The 18,257-nt window shown below is 40.5% G+C and overlaps 1 protein-coding gene across 1 annotated transcript in view; it reads left to right on the top strand.

Annotated features, from left to right (window-relative positions):
• Positions 1–18,257, top strand: part of LOC122450480 (fatty acid desaturase 2-like protein FADS2B) — a 39,044-nt gene that overhangs the window by 7,933 nt on the left and 12,854 nt on the right. The window contains exons 2-5 of the mRNA XM_043482855.1: positions 3,005–3,115; positions 10,169–10,366; positions 12,913–13,014; positions 16,254–16,379. Coding sequence (XP_043338790.1) covers positions 3,005–3,115; positions 10,169–10,366; positions 12,913–13,014; positions 16,254–16,379 — 537 coding nt within the window. The remainder of the gene's footprint in view (positions 1–3,004; positions 3,116–10,168; positions 10,367–12,912; positions 13,015–16,253; positions 16,380–18,257) is intronic.

The following is an 18,257-nucleotide window of genomic DNA, read 5'->3' as shown; positions in this document are numbered from 1 at the left end:
TGGTGTTGGAGGAGACTCTTGAGAGTCCCTTGGAGTGGAAGGCGATCCAACCAGTCCATCCTAAAGGAGATCAGTCCTGGGTATTCATTGGAAGGACTGATGCTGTACTTTGGCCACCTCATGTGAAGAGTTGGCTCATTGGAAAAGACCCTGATTGGGAGGTCTTGGGGGCCTCCCCAAGGGAGGGATTGGGGGCAGGAGGAGAAGGGGACGACAAAGGCTGAGATGGTTGGATGGCATCACCGCCTCGATGGATATGAGTTTGAGTAAACTCCAGGAGTTGGTGATGGACAGGCAGGCCTGGCATGCTGCGATTCATGGGGTCGCAGAGTCGGACATGACTGAGAGGCTGAACTGAACCGAACTGAAGCCTTGAGTTCAAATCCTGGCTCTCCCACTTACTGTGGAAATGTCCTGAGATTTGGGGTCTTTATATGTATAACAAAAATGATGGAACCTCACAGAAATGAGTTGATGATGCTGAGTTGGCCCATAGAGCACCTTGTACACAGGAAACACTAAAAAAAAGGTGTTACTCCCTCTCCCCTTCATTTAGCCCAGACTTTCTTCAGGAGGAGCATACTTGTCAAATAATGTTAATTTTTTAAAAATTAATTCAGTTTTGAAGGTCTTTTGAGAAGGAGATTATACAACTTACTCAGTATCCAGACTCTAATAGGGAATTCCTTCAAACTGAATATTCCAAGACCACCTAAGCCACTTTTGTGCTGCCCATTAATACAATGAAAAGAGTTCCACACAGCAGGGCAGTTCTTACTATTCTGGAAAACTCTGTGGGTCTTCAGTCTCTGTTGTCACAGTACTGACCTGTGAATCTTGCTGAAGATCAGAAGAAACAGTGAACCCAGAGGAACATTAGTGTCAGCACACTGTTTCAGGGCTCCGGATGACTGCTCAGAGTGAGATGCACATCCAGGGCCTCACGCCTCCTCTACACTCTGATCTTGATCCCTCAGAGTGTTTCTCACCCTCATCTGTTTCTTAACAACAGGCAGAACATGATTTTTCAGTATGGGCCACCCTGAAACATTTAGTCACATTGGTAATCACCGAATGACTCTCATCCTGTTAGGTAAACTAACTTTAGAGTCATTGCATGTGACACGAAAACACATCTTTGAAAGCAGCATTTCCCGAGGGGGTCAGAGAAAGTGTACAAAGGCAGAATGAACAGTAGATCCTGGACTGGTTCTAGCAGATTCAAATCCCTTCTTACATCAGTGAATCTAGAAAAGTGAGTCTAAAGAGTTGATATTGCACCCCTCTGAATAACCTCATTGATTATATATATATATATACACACACATACAACCTACACATATGAAAGTGTTTTATGTGTAGGCTTGTATGTAGTTCTAGATATACCTAAAGTTGCTTTAGATTTTGAAGATGGAGGGTTCATTATATTCACTAAAATAATACCGAGCTTACTCCACATTAGACATTGGAGTATGGAAAGAAAATCTCTGAACTGTTTTACTTTATTGAAGACAAGGAAGGAAGGTAGCTCTTATCCCTCTGTCTTAGTCGCTTAGTCGTGTACAACTCTTTGCAACCCCGTGGACTGTAGCCCACCAGCTCCTCTGTCCATGGAATTCTGCAGGCAAGAATACTGGAATGGGTAGCCTTTCCCTTCTCCAGGGGACCTTCCCAACCCAGGGATCTAACAGGGCTCTCCTGCATTGCAGGCAGATTCTTTACCATCTGAGCCACCAAGGAAGCCCAGAGGTATACACATAGGAAAGGGAACTGATATGTCTGAGAATTTACTATAAGCCACTCAGATTCTAATCAATTCACTTAATTTCTATAATAACTTTATAAATGGAGTAGCTATTACTGTCACTCCCATGTTAGGGAAGAGAAAACAGGAGCATGGACTGGTCTAGAGACTTGTCCACAATTACACAGCAAGTATCGAACTTGGGTGTAGGAAGGCTGCTCAGGGATCTGGTTTCTTAATCAGCACTAAGCAACACCACCACTCCAAAGTATTGTGTATGGATTCCACACATTCAAATTAAAACCTTGGTTATTTCTCTTCATACTTAATCCTTCCTATTCTCAAAGTCATAATAGCAAGAAGTCCATTATCTTTCTCTTGGAGAAGCCTCCTTCCCCCCCAGAGCAGTTTAAATCCCTGCAGGAAAAAAAAAAAAAAAAAAGACTGTCTCTTATTTCCAAACTTAAGCAGGACATGGGAACCAACACTGCTTCTCATAGCCACCTGGAGTTACTACTTAAAATGGGAATGGATTTGGAAAAATATAGTGGGTCAGCTCTATTTTGTGCCTGTCTCAAGCCCCTACAGAGAATGCTATGGTGTTTTTTTGTTTGTTTTGTTTTGTTTTAGAAAGAGTGCTAAGGCTTCTTCAGTGATAAACTTAGCCAAGAAAGTGCCACTTTAGACAACTAAGGGTTCGAGGGCTTTGCTCCCATGCTCTCTTAGACATTTGTTATCATCATCAACTTTAACTTGTCTTTCCTTGGAAATAACTTAATTCAAGAGCCTCTGTCCACTGGTCCTTGACCAAGAACTAAAAGGGAAACTCTGATAGATGTGATTTCAATAGGCAGTCTTGGTTGCTGCATGCCCCAAATAATGTGGGCAACTTCCACACCATGCCTGAGATTTGACTCTAAAGATTCACCATGGCCCATAATCTCAAAGCCAACTACTTCTGGTGCTCAATAAAATAAACAATGATCTCTTCCAATGCTTGGGGATCAACTTTCTACCCAGGACTTGCCTAGTAAGCCATGCACTCAATGCGTGGATCTCCAGTGTGAGGCTTTCATAGAGGAATTCCAAGGGTAATTCTCATCAATGAACTTGAAGTGTCAACCTAGAGTTAGAAGTAAATGCTCTATAACATGGTTTGTTCTAATTCCTAAGCTCAATACAGAACAAAGTAAGGAAGCGGAGATATCTGTGTGTAAGCGTGTAATTTTTAAGCCTCTAACAGTTCTTTCTGATTCACAGGACGTCTTCAGAGCCATGCATCCGGACCCTGACATTGTGCGGTTGTACCTTAAACCACTGCTCATCGGAGAGCTTGCTCCAGAAGAGCCCAATCAGGAGAGAAACAAAAACGTGAGTGAGGTCCTGGGACTCAAGAGTATGCAGAGGGATGGGGACGAGGTATATTTCAGGGCCAACTTATCATTTTCTGTGGGAAACTAGCCATCCTGCCTGGGAGGACCTTCAATAGCATAAATGAGTAGATTCCAAGTACTTCAAAGCAATGTCATCCTCCTGAGATCCTCAGAATTCTTAAACCTCTGAGAAACAAAGGAATGGAATGCTTGGCCCTGTGCCAAACAGTAATTCCTGTTTCTAACTACCTACTTCTTGCCCCGCAGCTTACACATAGCTTTCTTGTTCCATGTCTGCTTGTAACTGCTCGGTGCTCCCTGCTGAACCAGTTTCCGTGAGAGCAGAGGCTGCGTCAGGTTTGCTCATCCCTGAGTCCTCAGTGCCTACCGGCACAGGATTGGACTTGTCGTAGGAATTCCATAAATAGCTGTTGGATCAATGATGTGACTATATCCTAACTATAGTTCCTTTTACAATTGGAGAAATTACAGTTCCAGGAGAATAAACTACCTTCTGAAAAGCAAAGAACGGGAACTCCAGTTCACCTCTTTCTGGCTCCAAACATTTGGGTATTCCCCATGAAAAGCACCACTTTTCTTTCACCAAGGATTTGGTTGACTGAAAAACTGTCTTCAGAGGGCAGGGCCTCCATAAAACTAGAATTCACTAGAATGGTTGCACATAAAGCTTAAAGGGATTTTAGCTAATATTAAGCACTTCCTTTTTTTTTTTTTTTTTTGCACTTCATGTTTTAAAACAGCTTACGATTGTACCATTCTTTTGAACTACTTTGTACAAAGTGGTGATCCAGATATCACTGTGAGGCAGAAAGAAAAGAATTATTTCCACTTTTAAAAAATGAAGAAACAAACTCACAAGGGGATAAGAGGAATCTGAGGAGACAGGACTGGTTACGTGCAGGATGAAGAGGAATACTTAGGCTGACTCCTTAGGCCCATGTGCATCCCTCAAGGCTGTGTGTCAGGAAGCAATGCACTGTATTGGGATGAGTGCGCCCTCAGGCAGACAGCCTGGACACAGAGCCCGGTTCCTGTGACAAGGTGTAGGAGCCGAGATGCTGTTGTTCGGTCAGTAAGTCACGTCTGACTCTGCGACCCCATAAACTGCAGCACGCCAGGCCTCCATGTTCCTTCACTATCTCCCAGAGTTTGCTCGAACTCATGTCCATTGAGTCCATGATGCCATCCAAACATCTCATCCTCTGTCGCCCCCTGCTCTTCCTGCCCTCAACCTTTCCAGGCACCAGGGTCTTTTCCAATGAGTCTGTTCTTCCATCAGGTGGCCAATGTATTGGAGCTTCAGCTTAATCATCAGTCATTTCAATGAATACCCAGGGTTGATTTCCTATTGGACTGACAGGTTTGATTCCCATGCTGTTCAAGGGACTCTCAAGAGTTTTCTCCAACACCAAAGTTCAAAAGCAACAATTCTTTGGTGCTCAGCCTTCTTTCTGGTCCAACTCTCACATCTACACATGACTACTGGAAAACCCACAGCTTTGACTATATGGACCTTTGTTGGCAAAGTAACGTCTCTGCTTTTTAATTTGCTGTCTAGGTTTGTCACTGCTTTTCTTCCAAGGAGCAAAGCATTTTTTAATTTGATAGCTGCAGTCACCAGCTGCAGTGATTTTTGAGCCCAAGAAAATAAAGTCTGTCACTTTCTATTTTTCCCCATCTATTTGCCATGAAGTGATTGAACTGAATGCCATGATCTTCATTTTTTGAATGTTGAGTTTGAAGCCAGCTTTTTTACCCTCCTCTTTCACCTTCATCAACAGACTCTTTAGTTCCTCTTCACTTTCTGCCATCAGAGTGGTATGATCTTCTTATCTGAAGTTGTTGATATTTCTCCCAGCAATCTTGATTCCAGCTTCTGCTTCATCCAGCTCAGCATTTCACATGATGTACTCTGCATATAAATTAAATAAGCAGGTGACAATATACAGCCTTGACATACTCCTTTCCCAATTTTAAACCAGCACATTGTTCCAAGTCTGGTTCGAACTGTTGCTGCTTGACCTGCATACAGGTTTCTCAGGAGGCAGGTCTACCTCTTCCATCTCGTTAAGAATTTTCCACAGCATGTTGTGATCCACAAAGGGTCAGAAGAAACACTAAACCCAGAGGAATATTAGAGTAGTCAGTGAAGCAGGTTTTTTGTTTTGTTTTATTTTTCTGGAATTCTCTTGCTTATTCTATAATCCAACAGATGTTGGCAATTTGATTTTTGGTTCCTCTGCCTTTTCTAAATCCAACTTGTATATCTGGAAGTTCTCAGTTCATGTACTATTGAGCTCTAGTTTGAAGGATTTTGAGCATTACCTTGCTAGAATGTGAAATGAGAACAATTATGTGGTACTTTGAATGTTCTTTGGCATTGCCTTTCTTTGGGATTAGAATGAAAATTGATTTTTCAAGTCCTGTGGCCACTGCTGAGTTTCCCAAATTTGCATACCAAGTGTAGCACTATAGTAGCATTATCTTTTTGGGATTTGATATAGCTCAGCTGGAATTCCATCACCTCCATTAGCTATAATCACCTCCATTAGCATTGTTCATATCAATGCTTTCTAAGGCCCACTTGACTTCACACTCCAAAATGTCTGGCTCTAGGTGAATGACCATACTATCCTGGTTATCTGGGTCATTAGAGTTTTTTTGTATAATTCTGTTTATTCTTGCCACATCTTCTTAATATTTTCTTTTGTGTTAGGTCTTTACAATGCCCATCTTAGAAAGAATTGTTCCCTTGACATTTCCAATTTTGTTGAAGAGAACTCTAGCTTTTTCCAATCTATCATTTTCCTCTACTTCTTGCTTTGTTCGCATAAGAATGCTTTCTTATCTCTACTTGCTATTCTCTGGAAATCTGCATTCAGTTGGGTGTACCTTTCTGTTTCTCCTTTGCCTTTCACTTCTCTTCTTTTCTCAGCTATTTGTAAGGTCTCCTCAGACACCATTTTGCCTTTTTGCATTTCTTTTCCTTGGAGATGATTTTGATCAACACCTCCAGTATAATGTTACTGTGATTTGTCATGAAATCATGGGACCGGATGCCATGATCTTCATTTTTTGAATGTAGAATTTTACACCAGCTTTTTCACTCTTCTCTTTCACCTTCAACAAGAGGCTCTTCAGATCCTCTTCACTTTCTGCCATAAGGGTGGTGTCATCTGCATATCTGAGGTTATTGATATTTCTCCCAGCAATCTTGGCTCCAGCTTCTGCTTCATCCAGCCTGACATTTTGCATTATATACTCTGCATAGAAGTTAAATAAGCAGGGTTATTACATACAGCCTTGATGTACTCCTTTCTGAATTTAGAATCACTCCATTGTCCCATGTCCAGTTCTAACTGTTGCTTCTTGACCTGCATACAGGTTGCTCAGGAGGCAGATAAGGCATTCTGGTATTCCCATCTATTGAAGAATTTTCCTCAGTTTGTTGTGATCCACATGGTCAAAGGCTTTAGCATAGTCAATGAAGCAGAAGTAGATGTCTTTTGGAATTCTCTTGCTTTCTCTGTGATACAACAGATGTTAGTAATTTGATTGCTGGTTCCTCTGCCTTTTCTAAATCGAGCTTGTACATCTGGAAGTTCTCAGTTCACATACTGTTGAAGCCTAGCTTGGAGAATTTTAAGCATTAATTCCTATTGTGTGAAATGAGTGCAATTGTGCAGAAGTCTGAACATCCTTTGGCATTGCCTTTCTTTTGGATTGGAAAGAAAATTGATTTTTCAAGTCCTGTGGCCACTGCTGAGTTTCCCAAATTTGCTGGCATATTGAGTGCAGCACTTTCACAGCATCATCTTTTAGGATTTGAAATAACTCAGCTGGAATTCCATCACCTCCACTAGCTTTGTTGTTAGTGATGCTTCCTAAGGCCCACTTGACTTCACACTCCAGCATGTCTGGCTCTTGGTGAGTGATCACAACACCATCATGGTTATCTGGGTCATTAAGATCTTTTTTGTATAGTTCTACTGTGTATTCTTGCCACCTCTTCCTGATATCTTCTGCTTCTGTTAGGTCCATATGGTTTCTGTCCTTTATTGTGCCCATCTTTGTATGAAATTTTCCCTTGGTATCTCTAATTTTTGTGAAGAGATCTCCAGTCTTTCCTATTCTATTTTTTTCTTCTATTTCGTTGCACTGATCACTGAGGAAGGCTTTCTTATCTCTACTTGCTATTCTCTGGAACTCTGCATTCAGATGTGTATATCTTTCTTTTTCCCCTTTGCCTTTCACTTCTCTTCTTTTCTCAGCTATTTGTAAGGCCTCCTCAGATACCACTTTGCCATTTTGCATTTATTTTCCAGGGGGATGATTTTAATCACTACCTCCAGTACAATGTTATGAACCTCTGTCTATAGTTCTTCAGGCACTGTCTGTCAGATCTTATACCTTGAATCTATTTCTCACTTCCACTGTATAAGTGCAAGGGATTTCCCTCAAGTCATACCTGAATGGCCTAGTGGTTGTCCCTACTTTGTTCAATTTAAGTCTGAATTTTGAAATAAGGAATTCATGATCTGAACCACAATCAGCTCCCAGTCATGTTTTTGCTGATTATATAGAGCTTCTCCATCTTTGGCTGCAAAAAATATAATCAATGTGATTTCTGTATTGACCATCTGGTGATGTCCATGTGTAGAGTCATCTATTATGTTGTTGGAAGAGGGTGTTTGTCATGACTAGTTAGTTCTCTTGGCAAAACTCTGTTAGCCTTTGTCCAGCTTCCTTTTGTACTCCAAGGCAAAGCTTGTTACTTTGTAACAGGCATACCTGTTACTCCAGGTATCTTTTGACTTCCTACTTTTGCATTCCAATCCCCTATGATGAAAGAAAGCTAAGCACTGAAGAATTGATGCGTTTGAACTGTGGTGTTGGAGAAGACACTTGAGAGTCTCTTGGACTGCAAGGAGATCCAACCAGTCCATCCTAAAAGAGATCAGTCCTGAATATTCATTGGAAGGACTGATGCTGAAGCTGAAAGTACGATCCTTTGGCCACCTGATGCAAAGAACTGACTTATTTGAAAAGACCCTGATGCTGGGATAGATTGAAGGCAGAGGAGAAGGGGACAAGAGAGGATGAGATGGTTGGATGGCATCACTGAATAAATGGACATGAGTTTGATTAAGCGCCAGGAGTTGGTGATGGACAGGAAAGCCTAGCATGTAGCAGTCCATTGGGTCGCAGAGTTGGACACAACTGATTGAACTGAACTGATGATGAAAAGGACATCTTTTTTGCTATTAATTCTAGAAGGTCTTGTAGGTCTTCAGAGAACCATCCAACTTCAACTTCTTCAGCATTAGTGGTCAGGGCACAGACTTGGATTACTCTGATATTGAATGGTTTCCCTTGGGAATGAACAGAAATCATCTTTAATTTTTTATTTTGCACCCAAGTACTGTATTTCAGACTCTTTTGTTGACTAGCACACTTGTGTGATCTATTAAAGTTATCTATGGCCACCAGAATTCTGATGTTCATGGGGCCTCTAGAGATGAGACCATCCAGATTTTTCTCAGGGATTGGATCATTTAAAAGTTTTATCAGTGAATTTTTAAATGAATTTTCTTGCTTCTAGGATTATATTCATAGCTCTTTTTTTATTATTATTTCAAAGTTCTCTTCTCTTTTACATCTGAACAATCCAGTTTTCATTGTTATATCCTGGTCACTTTCTCAACAGTCTGAGTTTCAAACCCATTATAGTCATTAAGCTAAGAAGATATTTCTTCCCAGGCCTTTCACTGACTCTCGAGTATGATGTGCAAGTTTGTAAATCAGTGCTAGCACTTGACCTACATACATAAGCACAGTGCATCTACACAGAATCAGGACTCCTCCAACCAACGGACACACACACTAATACCACAGGAAACCCTGTCTTACTCCTGTAGAGCTTCTGAGCATCTCACAGGACATTCATCCTTTGAGCTAATCTAAGTGAACTCTGTCATTCATAGAGAAGTCTTTTGCACATGCTAAAGACTGGCATATTGATATGCCAGTCATAAAGCCACTGCCTGGGCTTAGGATACCTACTTACCTGAGCAACCGTGAGAAGAAAAGAAATGAATATTGTGATAAGCCAGCCACTTATCTATGTTATCAGCTGATAACTTAGAAAGTAACACAGATCCATGTAGATAGCAAAGTTCCCCAAAGTATAATCAGAGATCAAACAACACATTGATTTAAAAAGGCAACTATTATTAATAGATACACACTTCTACATATAAAACAGACAAACAACAAAAACCTACTGTTTGGCAGGGATCTATATTCAGTATCTCATAATGGTCTAGAATGGAATAGACTCTGAAGAAACAATATGTGTATATAAACACACATATATATCATTTGCTATATACCTGAGACCAATGCAACATTGTTCATCACCTACATGTCAATAAAACTCTTTGTTCTGAAAAGTAGAAAACTACTTTTGGGGGGTTTCCCTGGCAGCCCAGTCATTAAGACTTCTCCTTTCAATGCAGTGGGTGCAGGTTTGATCCCTCATCAGGGAACCAAGATCTCACATGCCTCACAGCCAAAAAAAAAAAAAACACATAAAATAAAATCAATATTGTCACAAATTCAATAAAGACTTCCAAAGAAATGATCTGCGTCAAAAATTTTTTAATTAATCAGTTTTAAAAAGAGAATTGTTAGAGATATGTATCTCTTCATTGAAACCCCCCACCCCCCCAAAAAAAAAAGAAGTATAAGTCCCATAACAATTTGAGGACACTTTACAAATGACTACTCATCTGCCTCTTCTCCAGAAAAAAAAAATTTCGTAACTTATTTTAAGCATTTTGCTTCTGTTAATTTTTAAAAATTTTTTTTGTTTAAATTATGCATAATTATACTTATTAAATAAATAAATGTATATTCATAAAATTAAAGCATCATAGATTTAATTATTAAAATAGATTAATAATTATGTTCATCTGTACTCCCTCTCCACTGAAGGAACTAATTCCTTTCTTGAATATTTATCTCACAGTCCCAGTTGGTGGAAGATTTCCAAGAACTGCGGAGGACATTAGAGACCATGAATATGTTCACTGCCAACCTGGGGTTCTTCTTCCTTCACTTCGCCCAGGTCTTGATCTTGGAAGCCCTGGCTTGGGTAATAGTGTGGCATTTTGGCAATGGCTGGCTTATCACAATGCTCATTTCTCTTCTTCTCACGGTTGCTCAGGTAAGTAGGTGTCCTAAGCCCAGGCAGCGGATCTATGGGAAGCCTCAGAATTTTTTCTTCCCTCTTTACACTGGTGTCAGTGGCTGCCCAGCACTTCCTGGCAAGCTACTCATCAGTGTCTGACACCAGCAAGTTATCAAAACCCACTGGGCCCCAGTTCTCTCATCTGTAACACAGGGTAATGATTTTTTTATGAAAATATTCTCAGGAGAACTAAACAAGTTACTCTGTAGAGTGCCTAGCACAGAGACTGGCATGTGGTAAATATCCTTGACAGTTGCTACCCTTTGCCCGATATTATCCACACAATGTCAGTAACTGAAGTTCTGTTCTAGACCATGTAACCTTTGCCTTTATCTTTCATTCATTAAAAAAACCAACATTTTTAATGGTTGTTCAATGATTTTATTAAGACTATATGCACATACGTGAACTTATTTTTTTTTTTTTTTCTTTTTAATCGCTCAGTTGTTTCCAACTTTTTTAGACCCCGTGGACTGTAACCCACCAGGCTCCTCTGTCCATGGATTTCTTCAGGCAAGAATACTGGAATAGGACGCCATTCCCTTTACCAGAGAATCTTCCTGACCCAGGGATCAAATCCGAGTCTCCCACATTACAGGCAGATTCTTTACCATCTTAGCCACCATGAAAAAGGAAGCCCCACATACAGTTCAGTTCAGTTCAGTCGCTCAGTCGTGTCTGACTCTTTGCGACCCCATGAATCGCAACATGCCAGGGCTCCCTGTCCATCACCAACTCCCGGAGTTTACTCAAACTCTTGCCCATCAAGTCGGTGATGCCATCCAGCCATCTCATCCTCTGTCGTCCCCTTCTCCTCCTGCTCCCAAATCCCTCCCAGCATCAGGGTCTTTTCCAATGAGTCAACTCTTTGCATGAGGTGGCCAAGGTAATGGAGTTTCAGCTTCAACATCAGTCCTTCCAATGAACACCCAGGACTGATCTCCTTTAGGATGGACTGGTTGGATCTCCTTGCAGTCCAAGGGACTCTCAAGAGTCTTCTCCAACACCACAGTTCAAAAGCATCAATTTTTCAGTGCTCAGCTTTCCTCACAGCCCAACTCATGCATACATGACCACTGGAAAAACCATAGCCTTGACCAGATGGACCTTTGTTGACAAAGTAATGTCTCTGCTTTTTAATATGCTATCTAGGTTGGTCATCACTTTCCTTTCAAGGAGTAAGCGTCTTTTAATTTCATGGCTGCAATCACCATCTGCAGTGATTTTGGAGCCCAAAAAAATAGTCTGACATTGTTTCCACTGTCTCCCCATCTATTTGCCATGAAGTGATGGGACCAGATGCCATGATCTTAGTTTTCTGAATGTTGAGCTTTAAGCCAACTTTTTCACTCTCCTCTTTCACTTTCATCAAGAGGCCCTTTAGTTCTTCTTCACTTTCTGCCATAAGGGTGGTGTCATCTGCATATCTGAGGTTATTGATATTTCTCCTGGCATTAATTCATACCTATATGTATGTATCTATATATGTGTGTGTGTGTGTGTGTGTGTGTGTGTGTATTCACTATTTATACATGCTGTTTAATAATAAAAGATTCTACTTAAAATGTTATATATATAATATGTATTTTTAAAAAAATTCCCTGAGACCCTAGCCAAAAGCCTCACTTCACCAATACTTATCAATACATCAGTCTATGAAGAGAGTCTACTTATTATTACATGATAATAGGATCATGGATTCTGCAGAAATGGCAATCAGCAACTGGCATGTATCAGGGCAATTGATAGATCCTTTGAATGAAGCACAGATCTCTGAAGAGGGCCTTCTATGCCCACAACACTGTATTGTGGACACAAAGGGAAACACACCTGACCCTGCACTTGGGCAGCAGTCATCCAGTGGAGGAGATGGTCATTTAAATATCTAGACACAATACAAGGCAGAAGGGAAAGAAACAAGCATGAGCTGTTGGAGCAGAAAGAGGCATCTAATTCCAATTGAGGCAATTGGGGATGGTTTCATGGAGAATTAACATCAATGTTAATTACAAAATTTTATATGCTAATTTTTTTCTTGAAAAGTCAACCTGCTTTATTCTTTGAGAAGCAACTTTTGGAATCAATAAAGGAAACAAATACTTGTTTGACTGCTTAGGATTATCAGGAATTTTACATGTATTTTGGCTGCAAGACAGCTGAATGAGCAAGGTATAATGTTATAATCCCTGCTTCTCAGACAAAGAACTGAGCTCAGAGCCACCGACTAGCTTGCCAAGAGTTGTATAACTTGTAAAGTGGTGAAGGACAGTTCAGAGCCCTAGTCAGCCTGACTCCAAAGGCATCCTCCTTCCATTCCACACTGGACGATTCTGACAGTAGAGAGAAGATTCTAGGCTTAGAGAGCCACCTGTGCAAAGGTACAGGGACGGGAAAGCACTCAGCAAGTGTGACAGATACAGAGATCTCCACTGTTCTCATGGGGTCCGAACCCACCAGCGGGCCCACTTACTGCTTTCTTCTTTCCTTGTCAACTTCTCTGACTGCAACCCTGTCTCTTCCAGGCTCAGGGTTCATTTCTGCAACATGACATGGGACACCTATCCATATTTAAGAAGTCCAAGTGGAACCGCCTGATGCAAAAATTTGTGATGAGTCATATCCAGGTAAATGTTCTAGGACTATGATGGGATTCTGAAAGTCATTTCCCTAAGCAGTGGTTTCTACATATGCTTATCAGCAAAAATTTTTAGCACACATCCCAAAAGTAAATGTAAATATACAAATAATGTAGTGAATATATATAAGTGTATATATATATATATATATGTATATATATATATATAACATAACATTATAACATATATGCTAAAATTAGAATTTTAACTGTTTAGGAGGAAAGGTTTATTTTTATTAAGAAGTTCTGTTTTTTTCTTAGCCAATAAACTATTTGGCCCAATCCCTGGTACACCACTAAAGAAACACCTCTCAGGAGATATACCCTATAAAGTCATGAGTAGGGATATTCTTAGAAGGGATCTGGACATGTACCTCTGGGGGGCTAGGGGAATCCAGCCAACCATTTTAGCCATGGGAGGACTATGTATAAATAAAACAAAAGATGCAGAATAGAGAAAAGTTTAACAAAAGAGAGAAACCAAAGGAAAGTTAGATGGCTCTGTTTAAGAGTTGAGGGTTGCAAAACCCAGACTGCTGGAAAAAGCAGGGGCAGTTGGTCTTATCTTCCTCACATATGCTCCAGGAGGATAGGCACACTGCCCTATGCACCCCTGAAATGCAGCGCCTAGCAGAGTGCCTAACATGCAGTAGGCCTTCCATAAGCATGTGTGGAATGCATGAAGGGATGGATGCAGGAATGGAATGATGGGTGGAAACCTGATAACAGTACAAGGATTGATGACCGTCGGTTTCAGCCCTGGCTCTGATAATGCTCACTGTGCAACCCCGAACAAGTCAGATTTCATCTCTGGCTCTCAGAGTTCTCATCTCTAAAATTAGGACTTCAACTGGATCTCAGCTTTTCTCTGATGTTCTAGGATTTGGTGAAGAACCAAATGACAGAATGGTCTCTGTTCATTTCCAAGGCAAACCATTCAGTATCACAGTAATCCAAGTCTAGCTAACTCTGCTCGCCTTTGCCCTGCTTCATTTTGTACTCCATTTCGGTATTCTTGCCTTGATAACCCCATGAATAGTATGAAATGGCAAAAAGATATGACAGTGAAAGATGAACTCCCAGGTCATTAGGTATCCAATGTGCTACTGGAGAAGAGTGGAGTAATAACTCCAGCAAGAATGGAGAGATGTAGCCAAAGTGAAAACAACGCCAAGCCATGGATGTGACTGGTGGTGGAAGTAAAGTCCAATGCTGTAAAGAGCGATGTTGCATAGGAACCTGGAATGTTAGGTCCATGAATCAAGGAGAATTGGAAGTGGTCAAACAGAAGATGGCAAGAGTTAGCATCGACATTTTAGGAATCAGTGAACTAAAATGGACTGGAATGGGTGAATTTAATTCAGATGACCACTGTATCTACTACTGTGGGCAAAAATCCCTTAGAAGAAAGGAAGTAGCCATCATAGTCAAGAAAAGAGTCCAAAATGCAGTACTTGGATGCAATCTCAAAAATGAAAGAATGATCTCTTTCATTTCCAAGGCAAACCATTCAATATCACAGTAATCGAAGTCTATGCCCCAAACACTAATGCCAAAGAAGCTGAAGTTGAATGGTTCTATGAAGACCTATAAGACCTTCTAGAACTAACACCCAAAAAAGATGCCCTTTTCATTATAGCAGACTGGAATGCAAAAGTAGGAAATCAAGAGACACCTGGGATAACAGGCAACTTTGGCCTTGGAGTACAGAATGAAGCAGGGCAAAGGCCAAAAGAATTTTGCCAAGAGAACACACTGGCCTGTCACAGCAAACACCCTCTTCCAACATTATTACTCCTGTATATATTCCAAATATTTTCACTTTAACATGAAAGAAATATAAAAATTATTAATATATTTTACATTTCTTTTTTCATTCTGAGGCTTTGGATCTAGTATGTATTATATACTTACACGGCCTGCCTCAATTTGAGTGGTCAGATGCTCAGTGGCCACACATAGATAATGGCTACTCTACTGAGCACTGCAGATCTAAAATACGTGTTAATCAATTTTTGAGAGATGTCAAATATGCAATAAAAACTATGACTATTGCGTATTTTTCTATAAATGATTAACATAATAGAGGAAGAGAAGAGAAATTGAATATCTCAATATGCCAGCATTCTACTTACAGCATCTCATGTTTCCTCACACAACCCATACAGGTAAATGTCATTATATTATACTATATTTACTGAAGATGAAGTTGAACATCAAAGGGTAGATAATTTTCCCAAACCACACAGAAGCATTTATACACCCAGTGGATGCAACTAAGTTGATGTGCTTCCAAATCCTTTTCTCTGTTAAAATGTTCAGATATTCACTGAAAGATAGAAAATCCCAAACAACTTAATCAGAGGTGATATGAGCTCAGCATCAACTAAAATGCTTTTATTGTCACTTATATTTAATGAGATCATTGAAGCTTGAACATGTGATGATCAGAGGCAAGCCCCCATAGGAGATGACTTCAGATCCATGACTCTTTAAAATATTCATTGAAGTAGGAACCCTGGGGCCATTTCCTTCCCAGAACTAATTAGTTTTAGGGCTGAAGATTCTTTATTTATAAAATAAGAAGTGTACTCTCTGCTCTACCTATTTCATATTTCTTTTTAAAAGGAGGACAATAAAAAGAAAGATGGAAAGACATTTCAATGGTTTTTATTCTTCTTCATTATCAGGAGTTGTTTTACGCTGGAATTTGTGTTCCTGGATAAGATAATTATTTGCTGGTAGGCTTTTAAAACCTCTAGCCAGAGAATCATGCTGTGACCCAGGCATGAGGGACAGCATGTTCCAGGAATCCATATCTTAATTAAACTTTGGAGATGTAGGCAGAAAACTCTGATTATTACTATTCATGCGCTAGTCATGTCCAACTCATTCTGACCCCATGAATGCAGCACACCAGGCTTCCCTGTCCTTCATCAGTTCATAAAGTTTGCTCAGACTCATGTCCATTGAGTCAGTGATGCCATCCAACTATCTCATGTTCTGTCATCCCCTTTTCCTCCCGCCTTCAATCTTTCCCAGCATCAGGGACTTTTCCATTGAGTTGGCTCTTCACATCAGGTGGTCAGTATTTTGGAGCTTCAGCTTCAGCATCAGTCTTTCCAATGAATATTCAGGGTTGGTTTTCTTTAGTTTTGGAAAACTCTGATAATGAAAGATATTTCAGGAGAGAAATCTTGCAGCTAATGAATGTTCTCTTCTCCTCAGGGCCTATCTGCAAAATGGTGGAATAACCGGCACTTCCAACATCATGTCAAAACAAACATCTACCCCAAAGACCCAGATATTGATGTAGGCCCACTTTTTGTTATTGGAGATTTACAACCTGTCAAGGTATGTTTAGAAATCCTAAGCACTAGAGAAATGTTTCAGGAAGTCGTTCTTGGAAAGGTCTACACCTTTGTCTTGAGGAGATCAGGCTGGAGATTCTGACTTCAAGCATGATTTCAGAGCATCTCTTCTTCTTTTAAGTCCAGGATATAGATTTTAAGTAAGTGAATCTGGTTTTGAAAGAAAGAATAAAATGTGGAATCAATGACTAAATGATCTTAAAAGTCTTTCAGGCTAAATCACTCATAGAAGGCATGGCAGAACACTCAACAAGTGCTAAATCACAAAACGTCTACATATGTCAACTAATTATAGCTGTTGGAAGAAACTAAGTTGTTATTTTTATTTCTATGTTCATTTTGGTTCATTTACACATGAAACTCAGCTCAAATGCCTCATAATACACTTAGGACCTCACCTCTAATTCAGACCTCTTAAGCAACAGAAAAAGGAAGACAAACTCCAGAATGTCTCAGCTGTTGACTTTCTTAAACCTCAGCTTAAAAACCAGCATGTAAGGATTATTACCAAGATTTTTAGAGTCTGCTTTCAACATAGAAGGTATAAGGATAACCCAGAAAGTTATCCTTCCTTGAGAGGAAATGATAAATCCTGAGAATTAAGTGCTTAGGCAGAGGCTCTATCTCCTTCTGGAAGAATTTAGGTGCTTTCTAACAACAAAGAAGTGTAGCTTGGTCAGTTGCTGTGTGGACTTTGTGGTAACCAGAATTGTGCAACTTTCTGAAAATAGGTTTTCCCAGTTTGGGAAGACAACCTTCTTTCAATTAGGAGAAAAAGTCTCCTGCCGAGATATAAAGAAAGAAAGAAACCTTGTAGTCTTCACTCAGTTGTTCTTCACCATGACTCCACAAACAAGTCAGAGCTCTCTAAAGTTTGCGAACTCCTGCAGTGAAGTCGCTCAGTCATGTCTGACTCTTTGAGGCCCTATGGACTGTAGCCCACCAGGCTCCTCCACCCATGGGATTTTCCAGGCAATCATACTGGAGTGGGTTGTCATTTCCTTCTCCAGGGATCAGACCAGGGTCTCTCACATTGCAGGCAGACGCTCTACAGTCTGAGCCACCAGGGAATCCCTGTGAACTCCTCGGCTGATCACTAAACTTATGACATTTTGACTTCTCTCCTCATTCCCTCAAAGCAATGGAGATTTGTCTCACTGGAGTTCATGAGGCAGCCTGACTCCCCCCAGAAGTGTCTTTCATAGAACTGTATCCAGATCACATGCTGCCTCTTCACAGAGGATGGAGACATCATCACTTCTCCACCATTCTAGAGACATATTCCTCAAGCCTTAGGTTTCTGTATACTTTAACTTCAAAGCAACTGCACAACACATTACTTAAAATCATTTAATCTCTAAAATCCAATTGTTTCACAACAAAACTAATAAGGATAAGCCCTAAACATTTCTGTTCTTCCCATTTTACTGTCAGTTTGTACCACGTTCTTCAAATATTCATTCCTTCAACAAGTATTAATTAAATCCTGTAGGGGCCAGGTCCTGTGTTCATACTCTGGAAAAGTTAGACTTCTCCTTTGGAACAATACTCAAAAATCAACCCTTCACCTATATTAGCCAACCCTCCAAAATTTCCCACCAACTCCCTCTTTCAAGTTTCAGTTCAGTTCAGTTACTCAGTAGCAGCCGACTCTTTGTGACCACGTGAACCACAGCATGCCAGGCATCACTGTCCATCACCAACTCCCAGAGTCCACCCAAATCCATGTCCATTGAGTCGGTGATCCCATCCAACCATCTCATCCTCTGTCGTCCCCTTCTCCTTCCCTCAATCTTTCCCAGCAACAGGGTCTTTCCAAATGAGTCAGCTCTTCGCATGAGATAGCCAAAGTATTGGAGTT

Source organism: Cervus canadensis, chromosome 11, assembly GCF_019320065.1.
Source record: "Cervus canadensis isolate Bull #8, Minnesota chromosome 11, ASM1932006v1, whole genome shotgun sequence".
NCBI classification, from domain to species: domain Eukaryota; kingdom Metazoa; phylum Chordata; class Mammalia; order Artiodactyla; family Cervidae; genus Cervus; species Cervus canadensis.
The sequence above is the reverse complement of the archived record's forward strand: the minus strand, read 5'-3'. Positions and strand labels throughout refer to the sequence as shown.